A 25,834-nucleotide genomic window follows, 5' to 3' on the forward strand; every position below is an offset into this window, starting at 1 on the left:
ACTGGCATCTACATTAACTGTGGCCGAGCCAACAATTCCCACCCTATACCTTCTCCCAAAACTACATAAAAATCTGAATAAACCTCCCGGAAGGCCTATTATATCGGGTAGGGGGAATTACTTGGAGTCCATCAATAGATGGATAGACTCTAAATTGAACCCACTGGTGGAGAATCTCCCTTCGTTCTTAAAGGATACGAGCGACCTGCTTAGGAGAGTAGACGGACTCTTTCTAGAGACCGACTCTTTATTGGTAACAGCCGACGTGGAGTCGCTATATACCAATATTAGACATGATGATGGCCTACGTGCCACCCATTATTTTCTGAGAGGGTCATCTCTAGCTATGGATATACAAGCTCTAATAATGGAGTTATTGGAATTTACACTTACTCATAATTTTTTTGTGTTTAAGGGGTCCTTCTACCTACAGCTCCAGGGGACTGCTATGGGGGCGGCCTTTGCCCCCTCATATGCTAACCTATTTCTGGGGCTGTGGGAGAAGGACCTCTCCCTGCCCGATCAGGGGTCGTCAATGGGCCGCGTCCTTTCTTGGACGCGGTACATTGATGACATCTTTCTGATCTGGCAGGGTTCATGTGAACATCTTGTTATATTCATGGATTCTTTAAACATCAATACAATGAACATACATATCACGTTTGCATACGATCCGCATAGAATTGAGTTTCTGGACGTATGTTTAACACGTGATAGGGACAATGCCGTCCAAACTAATATTTTTAGGAAACCGACTGCATCTAACACCCTTCTCCACGCTTCCTCATCCCATCCATCACATATGGTTCGAGCTGTTCCGGTGGGGCAGTTTCTGCGTCTCCGCAGGATCTGCTCCACGGAGCAGGAATTTGAGAAACAATCATTGGAACTGAGGGAGCGTTTCTATGAGCGTGGGTATAGTCGTAGAATGATCAAAAAAGCCTATAATCGGGCCAAATACTCTTCACGGAATGATTTATTATATAAATCCCGTGATAAACAAGAGAATGATATGGTTAGATTTATAACAACATTTCACACCCAGATACCCGCCGTTAGAGATGCTCTCAACAAAGCTTGGCCAGTATTGAGAGCTGATCCTGTATTATCCCAATACGTCCCAAAAACACCGGCAATCGTATTTCGCCGTGCAAAAAATCTCCGTGACCATTTGGTCCGGAGCCATTATGAGGGTGGTAAAGTGCAGACATTTATGGACAATATTAGTGTCAATCCCGGATGTATACCATGTGGGCGGTGTGTGGCCTGTCCCAACGTGGCTAGAAGTACCACATTTGTCGATTCCACGGGCAAACAGATATATAAGATCAAAAAATATATTACATGTATATCACGCAATGTGATATATCATGCCACATGCCCATGTGGCCTTATCTACGTTGGGATGACCACGCGCTGCCTAAAAATACGGGTTAGAGAACATGTCCTTGGGATAATAGCTGCGTCTGAACAAAAAGATATATCATCCCTTAAGACGATACCTAAACACTTTAAAATCCACCACGATTGCAATGCTAAACTGTTGGTGGTAAAAGGTATAGATATGGTGGACGGGGGGATAAGGGGTGGGCCCATCTCACAGAAACTTGCCCGTATGGAGACAAGGTGGATCTGGACCCTTGGAACCCTACACCCAAATGGCCTTAATGAAAATAATACGTTTGCCCCATTTTTGTGAACCTATCTTGCAGTTACATCATGGTGTCCTATACAACCCATATGTGTAATAACGGTTTTATGTTGTTTTTGATGTGGTTTTTAACTATGATATTTTTTCAGCAGGCCTAATGAATTTATTGGTTTGGATGAGTATGGTCCATTGTGCGTCCATAGATGGGGCCGTCTTTGCAACATTGCTATATATCACACCCGTGATCACAATCCGTGATATTTCGCCTTAGACGTCACACGAATACAGAGGAATTCGTAAAAAAGAAGATAAAATATATATCCAATGATCTCTATGTATTTGTACCCGCACAGTTGTTGTATTTTATCTATGTTATATGATTCTATGTACACATAGAGGGTTAGATGATGTATATGTGGGTGGTGATCCCCCCTTTGTGTACTGGTATTTGGCCCTGATTCACATAATATTGGTATGTAACCATGATTTAGGACTTAAAATTTGTGATATGAAGTGATGGTATGGTCACGGGAGAAATACATGTATTTATATTTGAATATCCTTAATATCCATTCATGGTGTGTAATTACATGTAAATAAGTCTATTGTTAATTAATTTGTCCTGTATTTATGCTCAGTTGTTACTGATGTGACTCACAATACTAATACGTAGAGGTAATAACCATCAATGATACATGTGTATCTATAGAAGTATATATATATATTACGATATTTTGAATATTGGTGTCGTGAATAACATCTATGTGTATTAAGGGACAATATAGGGGTAAATAAGGGCTAAAATGGTAATACCAGTATCTGTGTTAAAATAGGGCTTAGACAGCAGTGTTCAGTGTGATATGTGGCGGTAATCTACCATCGACTCTGTACGCAGGTGCACCGCTGTCCCCTCACGCCTGGTTCCTTCGACATCCAGGGTAGCGTTTTTGCTGCGATGCTGGAGGGTCCTGTTGTCTGGGTTACGGCGACGCACTCTGCGTCACTTCCGGGTCGTGGGGTACAATAAGCAGTGGTTATGTTGCTATGATGATGCCCATGTGATCACCCACTTCCGGGTCGTGTGATACATTAAATAGCGGCTATGTCGCTATGACGATGCCCACGTGATCGTCTACTTCCGGGTCGCGGGATATTTCTAAACAGCGGCTATGGTCGCTATGACGATGCCCATGTGATCGCCCTCTTTTTCGGAATGGGCGTGACCTTTACTTGATTGGCTAGAAACATGGGCGACGTCATATTTAAACACTCCGGGCTCATCCAAGGCCATCCCCTTGAGAAAGGCATTAGCGCCGAAACGCGCGTCGGGGAATCACACAGAGTACCGGTGCCACGCTACAAAGGTAACTAGATTCTACTCTTCATTTGCTTTTAGGGAGGAGAGGGAGAACACAGTATATTTGGGAGTCATTGCATATGACAATCTGTGATATTTGGATGGTTTCTCCTTTTTCCCCTTATGTGTATTTTTTTCTATGTGACAATGAGTGGTGAAATGGGGATATCAGTGAGATATACACCGGTTACCTGTGGTGATCTGCTGTAATACTCATATATGTTTTTAGTATGTTTTAACTCACTCACGTATCGGTTGCATATTTGCGTCACTCCGGATACTGTTTAAACAATAATGTCTAATAAAATATTTTCTACTTTTTTCATATAATGGGCCTTAGACTCGTTGTTTTTGCTTCGGCATCCTTCCTATAAAACTGATTTAAACGAGTGGTCAGAGACATATGTCCATGAGTAGGTTGCAAAATGTATGATGTATATATTGGATATTTAATCATATTTAGCAACTTAGTACTCGGTTCTAATTCTTTCTCTCATATTCTATTTACTGTGTCTAGCACAGGTTATGATATTAGAAGTATGGATTATAAAGCCAAGGAAAAGGCATGGCTTAATCAAGTTGAACAGGCGTTTGGGGTGGATGGTGACACTCCCCAGCAAGATGGGAGTCGCAAATGGGAGGAGGATTTTTCCAGAATGCAAGACATGATGGTTAAACGTACTCGGCTATGGTGGAATAGGGCGTTTCTGGATACCTACCTTAATAGAAAAATGATACCAAGGGGTCTACGTGTGCGAATTGTCCCTACCTTCCCTGTAGATGATGTATTATTCATCTCTAAATGGGAAGCAACCTGTGATGAATGTTCCATCAATCTTATGAAACAGTTGATCGAGCTCAATACGGGTAAAATTATTGATTTAGATGCATCTATTGATACTGCTCAGGCAGTCTTTAAGACAAGTTGCCCTTTGGATAAATTACCCGTTTTTGATGCAAAATTGGAGAAATCTTTGGACGGCATTGTCAAAAAAATACAAGAGGTCCAATTCAAAAAAATTAATAGAGACATGCGCGATTATCAATCTAAAAGGGTATATTGGTGGCGAAAAATAGCTACTCAACAAACTCGACTATCCCGTACATCATCGTTTACATCTGGATCATCTATTAATGAAATTGGTGAAGATGCATCTACATCAAGGGTGACTAGGTCCAGTTCACAGACAAGAAAACATCGTGATATTAATTATCATCCTTATAAGCGGCAAAACTTTAGACTACCCGAAATAAAGAAAAATGACAACAAGGTAATTAATTTGAGTCAACACATGTTATCTGAGTCCGATCTCTCTTTACTTGGCAGGGGATTATCCTTTTCCCCCTCAGCGGGATTTGATGAATTTACATTAATCAAGGATCTACATATATTTGCTAGATCCTTGATTTTTAAACATCAATTCCATGATCCCAATATAAGGAATTTATTTCCCACTGAGGAGGAGCAACGAGCATTGAGAACGCTAGAGGAATTAGCGGTGGAGCATAATTCCGTAGATGGTGATAAGGTACCTCCATCTATTAGAAAGGGCTCCAAGCGGTTCCCTCCTTTATCTAGTAATACTAATGTGGAGATGTTTGTGCAGATTGTATCTAATGAGTTACACAAGATCCCAAGATACATTTCTGGTGATAACTTGAGTAGGGAGGAGAGAGAACGGCTTAAAACTTTGAAGAACTTACCAGATGTGGTAATTAAACCAGCCGATAAGGGTGGGAATTTGGTGGTTTGGCCACGGCACATGTATGAAACAGAAGCATTTCGCCAGTTACGAGATGGAATATGCTATAAGAGACTTACATATAATCCACTCCTTGGCTTTCAGGCACAACTGAAAGGGATTCTGGATAAGGCAGTTAGTGGAAGAGTCATTACGGATGAACTGGCATCTACATTAACTGTGGCCGAGCCAACAATTCCCACCCTATACCTTCTCCCAAAACTACATAAATATCTGAATAAACCTCCCGGAAGGCCTATTATATCGGGTAGGGGGAATTACTTGGAGTCCATCAATAGATGGATAGACTCTAAATTGAACCCACTGGTGGAGAATCTCCCTTCGTTCTTAAAGGATACGAGCGACCTGCTTAGGAGAGTAGACGGACTCTTTCTAGAGACCGACTCTTTATTGGTAACAGCCGACGTGGAGTCGCTATATACCAATATTAGACATGATGATGGCCTACGTGCCACCCATTATTTTCTGAGAGGGTCATCTCTAGCTATGGATATACAAGCTCTAATAATGGAGTTATTGGAATTTACACTTACTCATAATTTTTTTGTGTTTAAGGGGTCCTTCTACCTACAGCTCCAGGGGACTGCTATGGGGGCGGCCTTTGCCCCCTCATATGCTAACCTATTTCTGGGGCTGTGGGAGAAGGACCTCTCCCTGCCCGATCAGGGGTCGTCAATGGGCCGCGTCCTTTCTTGGACGCGGTACATTGATGACATCTTTCTGATCTGGCAGGGTTCATGTGAACATCTTGTTATATTCATGGATTCTTTAAACATCAATACAATGAACATACATATCACGTTTGCATACGATCCGCATAGAATTGAGTTTCTGGACGTATGTTTAACACGTGATAGGGACAATGCCGTCCAAACTAATATTTTTAGGAAACCGACTGCATCTAACACCCTTCTCCACGCTTCCTCATCCCATCCATCACATATGGTTCGAGCTGTTCCGGTGGGGCAGTTTCTGCGTCTCCGCAGGATCTGCTCCACGGAGCAGGAATTTGAGAAACAATCATAGGAACTGAGGGAGCGTTTCTATGAGCGTGGGTATAGTCGTAGAATGATCAAAAAAGCCTATAATCGGGCCAAATACTCTTCACGGAATGATTTATTATATAAATCCCGTGATAAACAAGAGAATGATATGGTTAGATTTATAACAACATTTCACACCCAGATACCCGCCGTTAGAGATGCTCTCAACAAAGCTTGGCCAGTATTGAGAGCTGATCCTGTATTATCCCAATACGTCCCAAAAACACCGGCAATCGTATTTCGCCGTGCAAAAAATCTCCGTGACCATTTGGTCCGGAGCCATTATGAGGGTGGTAAAGTGCAGACATTTATGGACAATATTAGTGTCAATCCCGGATGTATACCATGTGGGCGGTGTGTGGCCTGTCCCAACGTGGCTAGAAGTACCACATTTGTCGATTCCACGGGCAAACAGATATATAAGATCAAAAAATATATTACATGTATATCACGCAATGTGATATATCATGCCACATGCCCATGTGGCCTTATCTACGTTGGGATGACCACGCGCTGCCTAAAAATACGGGTTAGAGAACATGTCCTTGGGATAATAGCTGCGTCTGAACAAAAAGATATATCATCCCTTAAGACGATACCTAAACACTTTAAAATCCACCACGATTGCAATGCTAAACTGTTGGTGGTAAAAGGTATAGATATGGTGGACGGGGGGATAAGGGGTGGGCCCATCTCACAGAAACTTGCCCGTATGGAGACAAGGTGGATCTGGACCCTTGGAACCCTACACCCAAATGGCCTTAATGAAAATAATACGTTTGCCCCATTTTTGTGAACCTATCTTGCAGTTACATCATGGTGTCCTATACAACCCATATGTGTAATAACGGTTTTATGTTGTTTTTGATGTGGTTTTTAACTATGATATTTTTTCAGCAGGCCTAATGAATTTATTGGTTTGGATGAGTATGGTCCATTGTGCGTCCATAGATGGGGCCGTCTTTGCAACATTGCTATATATCACACCCGTGATCACAATCCGTGATATTTCGCCTTAGACGTCACACGAATACAGAGGAATTCGTAAAAAAGAAGATAAAATATATATCCAATGATCTCTATGTATTTGTACCCGCACAGTTGTTGTATTTTATCTATGTTATATGATTCTATGTACACATAGAGGGTTAGATGATGTATATGTGGGTGGTGATCCCCCCTTTGTGTACTGGTATTTGGCCCTGATTCACATAATATTGGTATGTAACCATGATTTAGGACTTAAAATTTGTGATATGAAGTGATGGTATGGTCACGGGAGAAATACATGTATTTATATTTGAATATCCTTAATATCCATTCATGGTGTGTAATTACATGTAAATAAGTCTATTGTTAATTAATTTGTCCTGTATTTATGCTCAGTTGTTACTGATGTGACTCACAATACTAATACGTAGAGGTAATAACCATCAATGATACATGTGTATCTATAGAAGTATATATATATATTACGATATTTTGAATATTGGTGTCGTGAATAACATCTATGTGTATTAAGGGACAATATAGGGGTAAATAAGGGCTAAAATGGTAATACCAGTATCTGTGTTAAAATAGGGCTTAGACAGCAGTGTTCAGTGTGATATGTGGCGGTAATCTACCATCGACTCTGTACGCAGGTGCACCGCTGTCCCCTCACGCCTGGTTCCTTCGACATCCAGGGTAGCGTTTTTGCTGCGATGCCGGAGGGTCCTGTTGTCTGGGTTACGGCGACGCACTCTGCGTCACTTCCGGGTCGTGGGGTACAATAAGCAGTGGTTATGTTGCTATGATGATGCCCATGTGATCACCCACTTCCGGGTCGTGTGATACATTAAATAGCGGCTATGTCGCTATGACGATGCCCACGTGATCGTCTACTTCCGGGTCGCGGGATATTTCTAAACAGCGGCTATGGTCGCTATGACGATGCCCATGTGATCGCCCTCTTTTTCGGAATGGGCGTGACCTTTACTTGATTGGCTAGAAACATGGGCGACGTCATATTTAAACACTCCGGGCTCATCCAAGGCCATCCCCTTGAGAAAGGCATTAGCGCCGAAACGCGCGTCGGGGAATCACACAGAGTACCGGTGCCACGCTACAAAGGTAACTAGATTCTACTCTTCATTTGCTTTTAGGGAGGAGAGGGAGAACACAGTATATTTGGGAGTCATTGCATATGACAATCTGTGATATTTGGATGGTTTCTCCTTTTTCCCCTTATGTGTATTTTTTTCTATGTGACAATGAGTGGTGAAATGGGGATATCAGTGAGATATACACCGGTTACCTGTGGTGATCTGCTGTAATACTCATATATGTTTTTAGTATGTTTTAACTCACTCACGTATCGGTTGCATATTTGCGTCACTCCGGATACTGTTTAAACAATAATGTCTAATAAAATATTTTCTACTTTTTTCATATAATGGGCCTTAGACTCGTTGTTTTTGCTTCGGCATCCTTCCTATAAAACTGATTTAAACGAGTGGTCAGAGACATATGTCCATGAGTAGGTTGCAAAATGTATGATGTATATATTGGATATTTAATCATATTTAGCAACTTAGTACTCGGTTCTAATTCTTTCTCTAATAAGTCCATCAAGGCAGTCGCTACCTCCAAGTCTCTGCACCCCTCCAACCAGGCGGAGGACCTCCAGTTGTCTCTTGAATCCTCTGGGGTGCTACCTGATATTAACAAATGGAGAGAGACTTTCCTACACCCTGTTCCTGGTACTTCGTCCACTTCATCTGATGCTGAGGATGGCTCAATGGGACGAAGCATCCTAGTCACCAGGATGGTGATACCAGTCTTGCTCCCTCTAGTGAACAGAAGAGGTAGTCTTCTTGAAGAGAAGTCTTGGGAATCCATTGTGAAGGATCGACCTCCAACTTCTCTACAGAAAATCCTTGCAGGCTTGAAGAAGAGGGGGCGTAAACGGGGGGTACTGTAACATCCCTGGCGGCGTGCTGGCATGGCTTACCATCTCCCACCATGCAAGACAGCCAACTTACCTATCAGTCCAGGCTGTGCACTATACTCCTTTACTTGCTGTGTGCATGTCTCTTCTCTGTTGGCTTAGGGCGGCAGCGCTAGTACTTCCTGATTCTTAAAGTTACAGTGTGCGCAGTCCTAATGCGCCCCCAGCCTATTGCTGTGAGTCACTGGATACTTAAACCTCCCCCACCCAGTGGGAGGCGCCTGAGCAACACTTTCTTTCAGTGTGTTCTGTGCAACTGAGTTGCCAGGTCCTGTCCTGTATCTTGTCTGTTTCTGACACCCTGGGGGCTGAGTACCCAGGCCCATTACCTGTATCTGTAACTTCTAGTCTATTCCTGCCACCCTTGGGGCTGAGTACCCAGGCTCGCTCTTGTATCTCGTTCCAGTGTCAGTTCTTGTCTGTACTGTGTAATAGCTCGTTACCTGTTTGTCTCTATGTCTGATCCTTCCCTTTTCCTGCAGTGTCTGAACCTGTACCTAACTCTTACTCGTTGTCTCTGTACTTCTGTTTGTGAGTTTTGTGTCCACTCGCTACTTCATTGCAAGTACCTTGTGTGTATCTGGTTCTGCTTGGCCCATTTCACTGCCTCCGTTTCTACCTCCTGTGTTCTAGCTATCTTCCTGTGTTTCCAAGTCTGTTCCATGTGAACAGAGCCCTGTCCTGTCTGCCTGCGGCTCTGCTCTGCTCCTCTTGCCCTCCGCACCTGCAGCTTTGCTCTGCTCTGCCCTGCTCCGCTTGTCCTCTGCACTTGCGGCTCTGCTCCGCTTGTCCTCCGCACCTTCGGTTCTGCTCTGCTCCGCTTGTCCTCCGCACCTGCGGTTCTGCTCTGCTCCACTTGTCCTCCGCACCTGCGGTTCTGCTCTGCTCTGCTCCGCTTGTCCTCTGCACTTGCGGCTCTTTTCCTGTATCCCAGTCTGTACTGGTCCCTATCCAGCCTGTTTTCCTACCTGCCTGTACCCGCCTGTCTGCATACCAGCCGTGCCTGCCTTTACCCACCTGTCTGCATACCAGCTGTGCCTGCCTGTACCCGCCTGTCCGCATACCAGCCGTGCCTGCCTGTACCCGCCTGTCTGCATACCAGCCGTGCTTGCCAGTACCCGCCTGTCTGCATACCAGCCGTGCCTGCCAGTACCCACCTGTCTGCATACCAGCCAAACCTGCCCGTTCCTGAATTCCCCGGTGTGGGTCAACAGCTGTGACCGGGGTCTGACCTGGAGTAGCACCTGGGCCACCTCCCACGTCCCTCTTCAGACCACGAAGTCGATTAAGCCGCCGTGTGTTCGTGGTCGGATCTGGCGAGGCCCCTAGTCACGCCCCTCCAGGCACTCCTCGGTTCGTGGCCCAGTGGGACCACTAACCACGCTCACGCCAGTCAGTCCAGGCGTGAGCGTAACACACAGCCTGTATGGAGCGTTATATGAGGGCCAGTATCCTGTATGGAGCGTTATATGGGGGCCAGTATCCTGTATGGAGCGTGATATGGGGGCCAGTATCCTGTGTGGAGCGTTATATGTGGGCCAGTATCCTGTTTGGAGCGTTATATGGGGGCCAGTATCCTGTGTGGAGCGTTATATGGGGGCCAGTATCCTGTGTGGAGCGTTATATGGGGGCCAGTATACTGTGTGGAGTGTTATATGGGGGCCAGTATCCTGTATGGAGCGTTATATGGGGGACAGTATCCTGTGTGGAGCACTATATGGGGGCCAGTATACTGTGTGGAGCGTTATATAGGGGCCAGTATCCTGTATGGAGCATTATATGGGGGCCAGTATACTGCGTGGAGCGATTCGCCGGTTTCTGAGCTATTGTGAATTTACAATAGATATCACTCATGTAATGTAAGAAGTGAAATCTTTGGCCTTGTACTATATACAGTCATATGAAAAAGTTTGGGCACCCCTATTAATCTTAAGCTTAATGTTTTATAAAAATTGGTGTTTTTGCAACAGCTATTTCAGTTTGATATATGTAATAACTGTTGGATACAGTAATGTTTCTGCCTTGAAATGAGGTTTATTGTACTAACAGAAAATGTGCAATCTGCATTCAAACAAAATTTGACAGGTGCATAAGTATGGGCACCTCACCAGAAAAGTGACATTAATATTTAGTAGATCCTCCTTTTGCAAAAATAACAGCCTCTAGTCGCTTCCTGTAGCTTTTAATGAGTTCCTGGATCCTGGATGAAGGTATTTTTGACCATTCCTCTTTACAAAACAATTCCAGTTCAGTTAAGTTTGATGGTCTCCGAGCATGGACAGCCTCTTCAAATGATCCCACAGATGTTCAATGATATTCAGGTCTGGGGACTGGGATGGCCATTCCAGAACATTGTAATTGTTCCTCTGCATGAATGCCTGAGTAGATTTGGAGCGGTGTTTTGGATCATTGTCTTGCTGAAAGATCCATCCACTGCGTAACTTCAACTTTATCACTGATTCTTGAACACTATTGCCAAGAATCTGCTGATACTGAGTGGAATCCATGCGTCCCTCAACTTTAACAAGATTCCCAGTGCCGGCATTGACCACACAGCCCCAAAGCATGATGGAACCTCCACCAAATTTTACTGTGGGTAGCAAGTGTTTTTCTTGGAATGCTGTGTTTTTTTGCCACCATGCATAACGCCTTTTTGTATGACCAAACAACTCAATCTTGGTTTCATCAGTCCACAGGACCTTCTTCCAAAAAGAAATAGGCTTCTTCAAATGTGCTTTTGCATACCTCAGCCGACTCTGTTTGTGCGTACTTGCAGAAACGGCTTCTTTCGCATCACTCTCCCATACAGCTTCTCCTTGTGCAAAGTGCGTTGTATAGTTGACCGATGCACAGTGACACCATCTGCAGCAAGTTGATGCTGCAGCTCTCTGGAGGTGGTCTGAGGATTGTCCTTGACTGATCTCACCATTCTTCTTCTCTGCCTTTCTGATGTTTTTCTTGTCCTGACACTTCTGGCCTTAACAAGAACTGTCCCTATGTTCTTCCATTTCCTTACTATGTTCCTCACAGTGGAAACTGACAGGTTAAATCTCTGAGACAGCTTTTTGTATCCTTCCCCTGAACAACTATGTTGAATAATCTTTGTTTTCAGATCATTTGACAGTTGTTTTGAGGAGCCCATGATGCCACTCTTCAGAGGAGATTCAAACAGGAGAACAACTTGCAAGTGGCCACTTTAAGTAGCTTTTCTCATGATTGCATACACCTGGCTATAAAGTTCAAAGCTCAATGAGGTTACAAAACCAAAAAAAGTGCTTTAGTAAGTCAGTAAAAATTAGGCAGGAGTATTTAAAACAAGAAAATGATAAGGGTGCCCATACTTATGCACCGGTCAAATTTTGTTTGAATGCAGATTGCACATTTTCTGTTAGCACAATAAACCTCATTTCAAGGCAGAAACATTACTGTGTTCAACAGTTATTACATATATCAAACTGAAATAGCTGTTGCAAAAACACCAATTTTTATAAAACATTAAGCTTAAGATTAATAGGGGTGCCCAAACTTTTTCATATGACTGTATATATATTTCTCTGCGGTAGCTGTGCATCATGAATCGTGGTATGTGTTAAAGGGGCCCACTGAGACTCTTTCGCCCAGGGCCCACAAACACCTGGAGCCGGCCCTGCATGCATGGACATGTACATCACAAGTCAGGAAGGGGATGAAGAGCATGTCCCTGTGGTTTGAAGTGCAGCGTATTATCATGTTGCTGAAATGTTTTACGCCCATTTCCCTGCCCTTATAACAATGGTTCTAATGATGGAGTCTCCTGGCATTACACTAGAAACATTTTCAGGAGCATTGCTTTTCAGAAGGTTTCAGCAGCACCCAAATATTTTTGGAGTCATGGACGTGTCCCCTTTCCCTGGAAGCCTCCTGGACGCTTCATGACAGATGCTTTTGATGACTGTGCAGAAGACTAGATGGGAGGTAATTCAGGAATGGAGCCAGGGCTCAGGGCTGGGGGTAGAAAACGTCCCTGAAGAACAACCCCAATGGTAAGGTTAAAGCAATACGAAGAAGCAAGGCTGAGGTCAGAATCAGGGTCAGTCAGACCCAGGATCAGTAGCACAGGTGATGACAGCCAAGATTATATGAATTTAAGAAGGCAAGTAATAGAAGACGGGACTCACACCAGCACAGGAGGAAGCATTCAATAGCCTGGCCACCTGATACAGCTGTCCACAGGGGCTGTCAGTGGGGATGCAACGCTGGAATCAGTCGAGGGGAGCATCAATACCATAGCAACATCTTGAGGAACATGCACATGCTGCATCCAAATAACATTATTATTATTATTATTAATTTATATAGCGCCATTGAGTCCATGGCGCTGTACATAAGGGGTTACATATAAAATAAGAATACCACTACAGTAAACAAACTAACAATGATAGACTGGTATGGAGGGAAGAGGACCCTGCCCTTGCGGGCTTACATAACATACTGGTGTAACCTCTTGGGTTTATGCCCGATTATGTTCGAAGGCCCTAGGAACGTACTTCCTGATTTTATGTCATGGCAATTATTTGTATAAAAGTGGAATATCTTACAAGAAAAACTGAAGCATGTTCCAAAGTATTCCCTCTTAGAAGTGTTTTTTCCTAAGAGATGGTATGGTGCCTGCAGATACCTTACTAAAGTGCCTACAGGACCACATGGACTCTACTGTATGTGCAAGGTCCATGATAGCCAACATTTCCCAGGATGCTTAAGTCCTGTTCCCAAACCTTGGCCGGCGGAAGCGGTTGTCGTGGGTGTGTCATGTGTAATAGACAGTCGCTCTGGATCTGGCTGTAGAAGGTCACTGCGCTTGACATCACAGACGCCTTCTTTTTTTTTTTCAGCATCATTTTTATTTGATTTTCCATGACACAAATACATAACATACATCAAATCTGGTACATAGAGAGGTAAGAGTGCCCGTACGCAGACTGGGTCTATAACAACTCTATTCACATATTTAATTGGTATAACAGATATAACAAACAACAAAATGAATTAGTTGACAGTATGTCTTATATCTCATTGAAGCCATCATGGATAATTAATGCATTTATATCTATGCCAGAAGTCCTGGCCCATTGATTGTTGTTCTCACCATTCTCTTCTTCATTTTAAGTTAAACGAAGTGGACCTAAGTTATTTTTGAGATCTTCTAGTATATACCAAGCTGTAGATGTAAAGGGTTCTACCATTTTCCTTTTGTCCTTTATTGAACAGCAATTTATAATAAACTGTTTCCATTTTAGAAGGAATTTGCCTGCTTGCTTCTCTTTATTACATAGGGCATCTTGTTGTTCTACCTCCATATAATGCTTCATTTGTGCTATTAGTTCTGTAATGGGGGGATATTGAGATCTAGCCAATGTTTTAGGAGCTGTTTTTTTGCCAATATAAGCCAGGTATGTAGTAACTTGGGGGGACTCCCCATTAATTTGTTAGGGTTGTTTATGTTAGTCCAAAAATGCAGCAGGCCTAAACATGGAGAAAGGACATATCCTGGTCCCCATGATGTGTTAATCATGTCAGCTACCTGGTCCCAATAGGAAACCGATGCAGGACAGGACCAAAGGCCGTGTAGGAGGTCAGAGCGTGGATGTTGGCACTTGAGACACGCAATTAGTCTATTAGAAAGTGGGTCTCTTTTTGGTAGATTAAAGGTGTATATCGCACCATGCATGATTTTGAACTGAGTTTCTCTCCATGACTCATTTATAATATGTTTCCTGAATAACCTCCAACCCGTTCTAATCTTCTCGGGGATATCTACATCATCAAATTGTTGTTTCCAGTAGTTAAAAAAGTTATCTGGGTGTGTTTCCACAAGGTTAGGTTTCATTGATGAGTATAGTGCAGATATTGAGCGGGTACCCATTGGAGATGACAGGATGGTATCCAGCTCGTTTCGAGAAGTTTCAAAGGTAACATCTCTTAAGTTAGCCATGACGAGAGTTGGATCTGTTCATATTGGAAATAGTGCTGTGGGGGTAGTTCATATTTTCCCAACGTTTCTGCACGTTAGCCATCTCTTTTCAATTGGGTGAAGAAGGTGAGATATGTTCACAACACCTGCTTGTTGCCATTTTATAAAGAATTTATTCTCACTACCTTGGGGGAATTCTGGGTTGTGCCACAACGGAAGGTGTTTTGAGATTCTGAATGAAAGGCCATATTTTTTCCTGACTGCTTTCCATGTAGAGATAGTATCTCTAAAGATCACGGATTTCTTGATTACTAAGGGTAGTGAGGTAAATCGGGAGTGGAGGAGAGCTGTTAAGTTGTAGGGGGATACATAGTCAGAATCTAGCGAGTAGTCCGAATATGTATGTCTTTTATGAAACCAATCTATTATATATCGAAAAAGGCAAGCTAGGTTGTAATTTCTAATGCATGGAAAGTTGATGCCTCCCTCTTCCTTGGAGGCTATCAGTTTATTCATACTAATTCTAGGACGTTTTCCCTTCCAGATGAACTGACTAAAAGCTCTATTAAGTATAGTAACGTCTGAGTGTTTTAAAAGTAATGGTAAGGTTTGTAGATGATACATGAGCTTTGCCGTACTTATCATCTTCACCAAGTGTGCCCTACCCATAAAGGATAAGGGTAGATCTTGCCAGGTCTTTAGCTGAGTAATAATTTTTTAATAAGGGGGGGATAGTTTAGAGTGTATAAAGACGAGGGCGAGAGACCTATCTTGATACCCAAGTATGTAATATATGAGGGGGCTAATGTTATGCCACTGAAAGATCCACTCGGGAATAATTTTATTCCTCTCTTGGTTAGGGGGAGTATTTTGTATTTTTTGACATTTATTTTAAACCCGGAGTAAGTGCCGAAGTTTTTAAGTAGTTCGAGAACTTTAGGCAAATGCTGAATGGGATCAGACATAAATAAAATGACGTCGTCAGCAAAAAAAAGCTGCCAGTATTGATCTCCTTGTGAACTGTATGCCCGAAAAGGTGTATGGATCTGATAATATGCGGACTAAGGTTTCCAGAGCTAAATTGAACAGGAGGGGGGACAATGGACAGCCTTGTCTCGTTCCTTTTTCGAGGGGAAAGGGAGTGGACAAAAAGCCTGTAGTGTAAACCTGAGCCTTTGGAGATGCGTATAAATTACATATGCAGTTAAAGAAGGGGCCTGTTAATGACATTTTTGTTAGTACCTTATGTAGTCATTCCCAATTTATGTTGTCAAAGGCCTTTTCCGCGTCTAATGAGATGATTGCTGGGGAATTTTTTAAGTTAGGTGAGGTGTGGATTTTATCTAGAACCAAGAGTACTTTTCTTATATTCAAAGTAGCTGAGCGGCCCTTAATAAACTCGTCTGAGCAGGAGATATCAGGTTGGGCAATATGGAGGTCAGTCTATCGGCCATTATTTTGGACATGATTTTGATATCCGAATTAATGAGAGAAATTGGCCTATAAGAACAGGAGGACAAAGGGTCTTTATCTAGCTTTAATAATAGTTTAATGTATGCCATGTTTGCGGAAGCAAAAATGGGATCACCTTGAGATATTTTATTAAAGATCGACACCAACATTGGGGAGATTTCCACCACCAGCGATTTAAAGAATTCATTAGTATAGCCACCAGGGCCGGGGGCTTTGTTTAGACTCAAGTTTTTAATTGTATTGGTGACCTCCTCTGCGGATATAGGTTTATTCAACATGCACTTTTGTTCCTCTGAGAAGGAGGGCAGCTTAACCTTGTCCAGGAGTGTAACCGTGGAAGAGGGTTTGTTTTGGATTTTTGTATAGGTCTTTATAAAAAGAGCCTAAAATCTCATTTATTGTTTTAGGGTTGGTGTGAATCTCTCCTTTTGAGTTTCTTAGCTGGAATATTCCTTGTGGTTTCCTCATTCCTTTAGCTAAATTAGCCAGCATCCGTCCTGGCTTATTTCCAAATCTATAGAAGTACAGTACAGACCAAAAGTTTGGACACACCTTCTCATTTAAAGATTTTTCTGCATTTTCATGACTATGAAAATTGTACATTCACACTGAAGGCATCAAAACTATGAATTAACACATGTGGAATTATATTCTTAACAAAAAAGTGTGAAACAACTGAAAGTATGTCTTATATTCTAGGTTCTTCAAAGTAGCCACCTTTTGCTTTGATGACTGTTTTGCACACTCTTGGCATTCTCTTGATGAGCTTCAAGAGGTAGTCACCGGAAATGGTCTTCCAACAATCTTGAAGGAGTTCCCAGAGATGCTTAGCACTTGTTGGCCCTTTTGCCTTCACTCTGCGGTCCTGCTCACCCCAAACCATCTCGATTGGGTTAAGGTCTGGTGACTGTGGAGGCCAGGTCATCTGGCGTAGCACCCCATCACTCTCCTTCTTGGTCAAATAGCCCTTACACAGCCTGGAGGTGTGTTTGGGGTCATTGTCCTGTTGAAAAATAAATGATGGTCCAACTAAACACAAACCGGATGGAATAGCATACCGCTGCAAGATGCTGTGGTAGACAGGCTGGTTCAGTATGCCATCAATTTTGAATAAATCCCCAACAGTGTCACCAGCAAAGCACCCCCACACCATCACACCTCCTCCTCCATGCTTCACGGTGGGAACCAGGCATGTAGAGTCCATCCGTTCACCTTTTCTGCGTCGCACAAAGACACGGTGGTTGGAACCAAAGATCTCAAATTTGGACTCATCAGACCAAAGCACAGATTTCCACTGGTCTAATGTCCATTCCTTGTGTTCTTTAGCCCAAACAAGTCTCTTCTGCTTGTTGCCTGTCCTTAGCAGTGGTTTCCTAGCAGCTATTTTACTATGAAGGCCTGCTGCACAAAGTCTCCTCTTAACAGTTGTTGTAGAGATGTGTCTGCTGCTAGAACTCTGTGTGGCATTGACCTGGTCTCTAATCTGAGCTGTTGTTAACCTGCGATTTCTGAGGCTGGTGACTTGGATAAACTTATCCTCAGAAGCAGAGGTGACTCTTGGTCTTCCTTTCCTGAGGCGGTCCTCATGTGAGCCAGTTTCTTTGTAGCGCTTGATGGTTTTTGCAACTGCAGTTGGGGACAATTTCAAAGTTTTCCCAATTTTTCGGACTGACTGACCTTCATTTCTTAAAGTAATGATGGCCACTTGTTTTTCTTTACTTAGCTGCTTTTTTCTTGCCATAATACAAATTCTAACAGTCTATTCAGTAGTACTATCAGCTGTGTATCCACCAGACTTCTGCACAACACAACTGATGGTCCCAACCCCATTTATAAGGCAAGAAATCCCACTTATTAAACGTGACAGGACACACCTGTGAAGTGAAAACCATTTCCGGTGACTACCTCTTGAAGCTCATCAAGAGAATGCCAAGAGTGTGCAAAGCAATCATCAAAGCAAAAGGTGGCTACTTTGAAGAACATAGAATATAAGACATATTTTCAGTTGTTTCACACTTTTTTGTTAAGTATATAATTCCACATGTGTTAATTCATAGTTTTGATGCCTTCAGTGTGAAAGTACAATTTTCAAAGTCATGAAAATACAGAAAAATCTTTAAATGAGAAGGTGTGTCCAAACTTTTGGTCTGTACTGTAGGTTTCTGATTTAGAAAGATTAAATTTTTCCCTTAAAACTGCATAGAGATTAAATTCTGTTTGCTTTTGTGACCAATGCTCCTTATTCATGAGGGACGGGTCAAGTAAGAATTTAGTGTAGACTTGTTTCAGTTCAGTGAAGAGTTCATTATATTTTTTAAAAACTTTTTTTTTCTGATAAAATGTATATGCCAGAATTTTCCCCAGAAGTACCGCCTTCGCCGTCTCCCATAAAATCACAGGGTCATCCTGGTGCTTAGAGTTATCCAAGATGATCTCCTGCTACCATTGGTTGAGGACGCCTTCTTAATCCTTCTGCCTTCAGCGGTGACCTCCCTCCTGCTGAATGACACACCCTTGCCTGGGAGTTAAAAACACTCAGGGAATCGTCGGTGATACTTCTATGGAGCTTGGAGCACTAGCAGTCGGCTAGCGTCTTCTCTGGTGCCCTTGGAGGACAGTTGGCGGTACTCCTCTGGTGTCTGCTCAAGCTACGTTTATCCCCTTTGTTTGTCTACCTTGTTGTCTTTAGTTTGTAGTGGGGCCTGACTGGTGCTCACCCCTCCCTATCTAGGGCCAAGCTCTAGGGTCATCCAGGGTTCAGGGTCCTGCTCAGTGATAGATGTCGAACCTATATAGGGACGGTAGGGTAGGCAGGGTGATATTAGATCTGCCTAGGGGTCTCCACTCCCCCTTTCCCTAGTGTTTGGGCTTCCTCCCCTCTTCCCTTCGTGTTGCACTTAGTCTTTTCCACACCTTGCGTGACAGGTTGTGGTGGGAAGGCAAAAGAGTAGGAAACTGATGCTTTATTCATAGTCTATGTGACTAATGGAGACAGATACCTAGGTACAGAGCTCTGCTACTTCATCAGTCTCATAGACTCTGAATGAAGGCCCAGCACCCATGCTGCTACAGTGACAGGTGTAGGTGTCCACATGGTGGGACAGACCCCCCAGTTATCAGCCACTTCTCATTTATTTAGTGCCATGTAGCAATCTTAGTACACACCCTTTAAAAGGAACCGGTCATGTTCCCAAACTTATTAACCTGCAGATATAGGGTTAATCTGTAGGTAAACAGCGCTACAATACAGCACGGCCGTTACACTGATAGCCCGGCTACCAGAAGAAAAACTTTATTCCTCCCGGGAGCCGCCGACTTTTGCAGCTGCAGTCATTCACAGCATTGTGCACAGTGGTAGTAAGCACGTCCCGGCACTTTGACAGCTGGCTCTACAGGGCATTCATGCAGAGCATGGTGTCGGGCCATGCTTGCAGTCGCCTCTGACAGTGTACTGAGTGGTGACTGATACCTCTTTGTTCATGCCTGTATGACTGAAAGCCGGCGGCGCCCAGAAGGTGTAAAGTTAATTTCTTCCCGGTAACAGCGCTCTCCGTGTGGTGGCCCGGACAGCATTGTAACACTATGTACCTACAGATTAACCCTATATCTGCAGGTTAGTAGTGTTTGGGGACATGACAGGTTCCCTTTAAGGAAATAAAGCAAAGAATAGGGGAAAAACAGCAAATTACATGTTGCCAAATTGGATTGAAACCCATGGCCTCAGTGACGTACGACAACATTACTACCCAACTACATCACTGCTCAGCCCTGTATAATTCATAACCTGACATAATATATCCATTCATTATATAATATTCAAATAATCTTTATTTTTTAACTTCTGAAGTTCTTCCACCGGTTTATCCAATTTAAGAAGATCTCTGTAGGGTTGACCCGATCATTGCCCGTCTTTTCAGCAACTTTAGAGTTATTTGCCGCATTCATTTGTTCCTTGAAGGTGATAAAAGCCTGCTCCGCTCGCGATATTTCTTTCTCTGCCCTGAAATGGACCATCTGTCTGCTCAATAGAGGAACAACCAGATTAAAGTCACTGATTCTTTTGTTGAGTTTGGTTATGTCTTCTCTGAACGTCTCGCAAATCTCCATCCACTGGGTTTCCTGCCTGTAGGTCATGGGATCACCTAGTTTTTTCCGAGAAGCCACCAAATCTTGTCTCAATTTATCTATAGTTTCCCGGATCTCTTTCTGCAACACAATCCACTCGGGTTGATAACCGTTATCTATCAATATTCTGTTGAGATTATGGGTCATAGGGTCAATATGTGGACACGAGGAGAATTTATTGAGGGGCTTTCCTTTTCCACTGAGATTATCAAAATCCCCTTTGGCCATGGACTCTTGGATAAGGTCTTCTACTAGACGCTCAATGGCTTGAGTAATTTTGACCTTTTTGCTGTGCTTTACATCTTTGGCTATCATTGAGTTTTCAGCATACTGTTGTTCTAGCTTCTGCTTCCGAAAATCTAGAACCTGGTCAGTAGCACGGTCAACGCGAAACTGCACATACTGACGCTCTCTTTGACTTGGCGTACCGAAACCTACACCCTCATAATTCAAGTAATGTCTATGCTGTGGCATTTTATATTCTGACAACTTTTCTTCATCGTCTTCCAGAGTTTGTGTTTTTTTAGACTCTTTGGCCAAGTGGGTCAATAAGTCCCTGTAGGCTTCATCTATCTGCATGAACTTAGTGGCACTTGCAGAGGTTGCTCCACTATCTGGATGGTATTTCTTCGCTAAGGTTTTATAAGAATCTCTCACTTCATCGGCAGAACATCCTTCGGGGACATTAAGAATCTGGTAACAATCCTTGATGTTTCTTTTCTGCTTGTAGGTCGAATAACCACAGAACTTCAAGACTTCACAGCTGGGAAATTTATTTGCAGTATCCAAAAAACAGAGGGGATTTCTTGTATTCTGAGTTAGAAGTAGACTAATGAATTTCATGTTGGTATAGTGAAGAAAGTGAACATAAAAGAAACCTGCGAGAGGGAAAAAAAACAACAATAATGGGGCAGAATTACATAGTCGCTGTCGTTTCAACAAACGCTTCAGAAATCAAAAGTACAAGAGAATATAGGGAACTTTTTAATATATTTCATCATATAATATGCCTTTTTCTCTCTAATTATGATCCACTTTCTTCTCTGCCTCCTGGGCTAATCAATCACTGTGAAAAACTGCTAAAGTCCCAAGATGGACTGCAAGCTCACTGAGGGATCAGATTAGAGGGAAGTCTAGGGAAAAGAGGAGTAAGGAAAAGTGTGTGAGAGAGAGACAGAGAAAGACACAGATCTGTTCTGGAGCTTTCTAGTAAGTGTTTTATCTCACTCCAGAGCTGGATTCATAGTTACAATGCTCAGTATTGCTGCCTAATGTCCTCCTTGGGGCTGCTGCTCCTCAACATGTGTTACATAGAGACAGGATGGGGGACATTATACCAGGAAGGGGCCCAGGATGTTGGACATTATTACTGGAAGGGGCCAAGGGTGGGGAACATTCTTACTGGAAGGGGCACAGGATATTGTACATTAGTATTGCAAAGGGCCCAGAATGGAAGACATTATTACTGGAATGGTCCCAGGATGGATGACATTAGTACAGGATGGGGGGCATTATTACATTATGGGGAGGAAACACGTATGCCTTTCTAGGATTTAGAACGCTAAAAGGACTAATACATCTGACCAATATGTAGATGGGAGACCAGGTCCAAATTTTGCACAGGGATCTATCGGACTCTACACCACTGAGTTCTACATGTAGTGTCCACCAAACTTAATGCCACACTCGGTGTCTTATGGCGGTATATAAAGGAGAATACATTGGATGATCACCATGAGCAGTAATGAGGGACATATTACTGGAAGGGGCTGGGAAGGGGACATTACACCTGTATGTGGGACATTATTACTGGAAGGGGCACAGTATGGAGGATATTATACCCGGAAGGGGGACATTGTTGCTTGAAGGGGCCCAGGATTGGTCAAATAATGCTTGTAAATTTAGCTAAAAATAATTTTTGAAATTGGGTTTGGTTAAAATTTATGCACCCTTTGCCTTCTATAGCTTCTGTGTTGCTCTCTGCAGAATAATTTGACTGAGAATCCGTCAGTGAATGAACTTGTCCTGAAGTTTAAAGAAAACTTCCTAACTCTTTTACCTGTGATTTTTTTGAGCTCCTCTCAGCTGATTTATGACATCAAAATTGAGTGTGCAGGGAAAGAATCAAAACAGCACAAAATATTTATTGAAACCCAATTGCAAAAATTATTTTTAATCCATAAAAAAATGTAAAAAAAATAAAATTGGACAACCTTTATAATATGCATACGCTACTCTTAAAAGCAAAGCTGCTATATATAATGAATAGCTTCTGCATTTTCTGCTGCCACAGACTGCACGGTTGTCACTGACTATCTGGGGGTCAGGGTCACACGGACATTGCACAATCGGCAACTTTTCCCATCTCTCCATTCACAGCAAAGGCTGCACCAGATTGATAAAACAGCTGTGTGTGCATGTGGCTTTACTTACCTATGGCTTATAGTTGCACAGATCAGCTGTGCACTCCTCTCCTTTCAGGAAGCAGACATGTTTGTTGTGCAGGACAGACTTCTGGGAAATGTAGTTCTGTATTATTTGACAGCAGTGCCATCTGCTGGTTATTTTATGAATACTTTATCTTTTGCCTGTGTGATTTGGGGTCTGTCTACCTGCATTTTTTACATGGATTTTCCATAACTTTTTTTATTTCTCTGTGCACATAGACATATGAGGGCTTGTTTTTTGCGGGACGAGTTTTTAGTTTTGAATGACACCATTCATTTTACCACATAATGTATTGCAAAACGGGAAAGAATGGGGAGAAATTGTGAAAAAAACGCAATTCTGACTTTGTTTTGTGGGAACGGTTTTTACTGTGTACATTGTGTGGTGGAAATGACCTTGCAGTATGATTCTCCTCATCAGTACGATTACGTCGATACCCAACATGTCCAGTTTGTTTATTATTTTAGTGGTAAAAAAATCAGAAGTTTGCTAAACAATTTTTGGGGGGTTGCGTCGCTATTTTCCGAGACCAGTAACATTTTTAGTTTTCGGTCAATGGAACTGTGTGGAGCAATATATGGGGACCATTCTGTATGAAGCATTATTATGGGGTCCATTATTCTGTATGCAGCATTATATGGGGTCCATTATTCTGCATGGAGCATTATATCATAGAATCATAGAATGGTAGAGTTTGAGGGGATCTCCTTGGTCATCTGGTCCAACCCCCTGCTCAAAGCAGGACTCACTAAATCATCTCAGACAGATGTCTGTCCAGCCTCTGTTTCAAGACGTCCATTGAAGGAGAACTCACCACCTCTCGTGGCCGCCTGTTCCACTCATTGATCACCCTCACTGTCAAAACGTTTTTTCTAATATCTAATCTGTGTCTCCTCCCATTCAGTTTCATCCCATTGCTTCTAGTCTTTCCTTGTGCAAATGAGAATAAAGATGATCCTTCTACAATGTGAGAGCCCTTGACATATTTGTAGACAGCTATTAAGTCTCCTCTCAGTCTTCTTTTTTGCAAGCTAAATATTCCCAAATCCTGTAACCGTTCCTCATAGGACATGGTTTGCAGACCAGTCACCATTCTGGTCGCTCTTCTCTGAACTTGCTCCAGTTTGTCTATGTCTTTTTTAAAATGTGGTGCCCAAAACTGTACACAGTATTCCAGATGAGGTCTGACCAAAGAGGAGTAAAGACCGATAATGACTTCACGTGATCTAGACTGTATGCTTCTGTTAATACATCCCAGAATTGTATTTACCTTTTTTGCTGCTGCATCACACTGTTGACTCATGTTCAGTCTGTGATCTATTAGTATACCTAAGTCTTTTTCACATGTACTGTTGCTTAGCTCTATTCCTCCCATTCTGTAGAAGCTTTTTTCATTTTTATTGCCCAGATGTAGTACTTTGCATTTTTCCCCGTTAAAAACCATTCTGTTGGTTGCTGCCCACTGCTCCAGTTTATTTAGGTCTTTTTGAATCCTCTCTCTCTCTTCTCTAGTATTAGCTATCCCTCCTAGCTTTGTGTCATCAGCAAATTTAATCAGTTTACCCTCAATTCCTTTATCTAAATCATTGATAAATATGTTGAACAATACAGGTCCCAGGACAGAGCCCTGTGGTACCCCACTTGAGACATTCATCCAGCTGGATGTGAAGCCATTTACAACCACTCTTTGAGTCCGATCACTAAGCCAGTTATGAATCCACCTAACAGTTGCCTTGTCCATTCCATACTTGGTCATTTTTTCAATAAGGATGGTGTGAGATACTTTGTCAAATGCTTTGCTGAAGTCAAGATATACTATATGTACAGCATTTCCCTGATTCACCTGTAATGCAGGTGCCGGAATGCAACGCACAGAGACACAAGGCGAGAACAGTCAGAGATGATTGTAAACAGTTTTATACAACAGGTATACTGAAACAAGGGATTAGCAACAAGGGTAATGAACAGTGGTTTGAAATATCAGAAAAATACGAAATTTCTCAAAGTAAGGCGCAGTCTCTTAAAATAAGGTGCAGTCTCTTAAAATAAGGCGCAGTCTCTTAAAGTAAGGTGATGCCCTCAAGCATGAGAGACACCACACAAGTTCTTTAACCGTGAATTTGGCCCTAGCGGGGGTCACCGGTTATTCCCGCTAGGCCGTGAGTCTCTTCCGGATAAATTCAATCAAATCACGTTGTGCTACTGTAGCCCCAACCGTTCCCCTCCCAACCTGAGTACTTAAACCCAATTGTCCCCGATACCATGGGTGAGCAGTGGAAGTTACGGCCCTGCTCACGTACGCAGCTCCTCTCTGCTTGGCCGTTGGAGGCAGTCTCTCGAGCCTTGGATAGGGGGGTCCAGGCCTCGTCTGTTGGCGGGCGATGTCGGGTTCCGCGAACTCACTCAGCACAGCGATCAGGTTCCTAGTATCCTCAGCAGGCACAGCACTTGGGTCACAACTGTGAGGGATCCGGAGCTCTTTTACCGGTGCCCGGCTGGACCACCTCTCAGGCCTCTGGATTTGGCCTGTCACGCGGGGTTTCTCAGGACGCAGGGAGCACGTCTGCTCCTCTCTGCTGCTTGGCACCAAAGACCCCTCAGGTTTGGCGCGCTGGCCTCTTATCTCTCTGAACTCCTTCCTGGAAGTCACCTGATCGGGTTCAGCGTCTGAACCTGCTCCCCCTGCAACTTCCCTTGTATATTTTGGTTCCGCTTGACTGCCATCTACTGGCCAGATACAGTCTCGCTCCATCCTTGAAACGTCATGTTGAGGTTCTTTTACAAGCTTTCTTGCCCGTTCTACACACCCAGTCAGTGATTCTGTCATAGAAGTAAATTAAGTTAGTCTGACATGACTTGTTAGTTACAAACCCATGCTTACTCTGGTTAATCACTTCATTCTTATCCAGGTACTTACATACATGTTGTTTAATAATTTGTTCAAAGATCTTTCCTGGTATAGAAGTCAGACTCACCGGCCTATAGTTCCCTGGGTCCACCTTCTTCCCCTTTTTGAAGATAGGAACATTTGCTCT

The 25,834-nt window shown here is 43.0% G+C and overlaps 1 protein-coding gene across 1 annotated transcript; it reads right to left on the reverse strand.

The window, feature by feature from the left end:
* Positions 1 to 19,827: 19,827 nt before the first annotated feature.
* On the reverse strand, positions 19,828 to 22,882 carry DNAJC28 (DnaJ heat shock protein family (Hsp40) member C28). Its single transcript, XM_073670829.1, has 2 exons — positions 22,785 to 22,882; positions 19,828 to 21,229 (listed from the first exon to the last, which is right to left on the reverse strand). Exon 2 carries the CDS (start codon positions 21,192 to 21,194, stop codon positions 20,061 to 20,063), a length of 1,134 nt encoding a protein of 377 aa, XP_073526930.1. The 5' UTR covers positions 21,195 to 21,229; positions 22,785 to 22,882; the 3' UTR covers positions 19,828 to 20,060.
* Between the last annotated feature and the right edge of the window lie 2,952 nt (positions 22,883 to 25,834).

The sequence above is a fragment of the Phyllobates terribilis genome, unplaced genomic scaffold (genome assembly GCF_046119375.1).
Source record: "Phyllobates terribilis strain yellow unplaced genomic scaffold, ASM4611937v1 Scaffold_2__4_contigs__length_985480577, whole genome shotgun sequence".
Taxonomy (NCBI): domain Eukaryota; kingdom Metazoa; phylum Chordata; class Amphibia; order Anura; family Dendrobatidae; genus Phyllobates; species Phyllobates terribilis.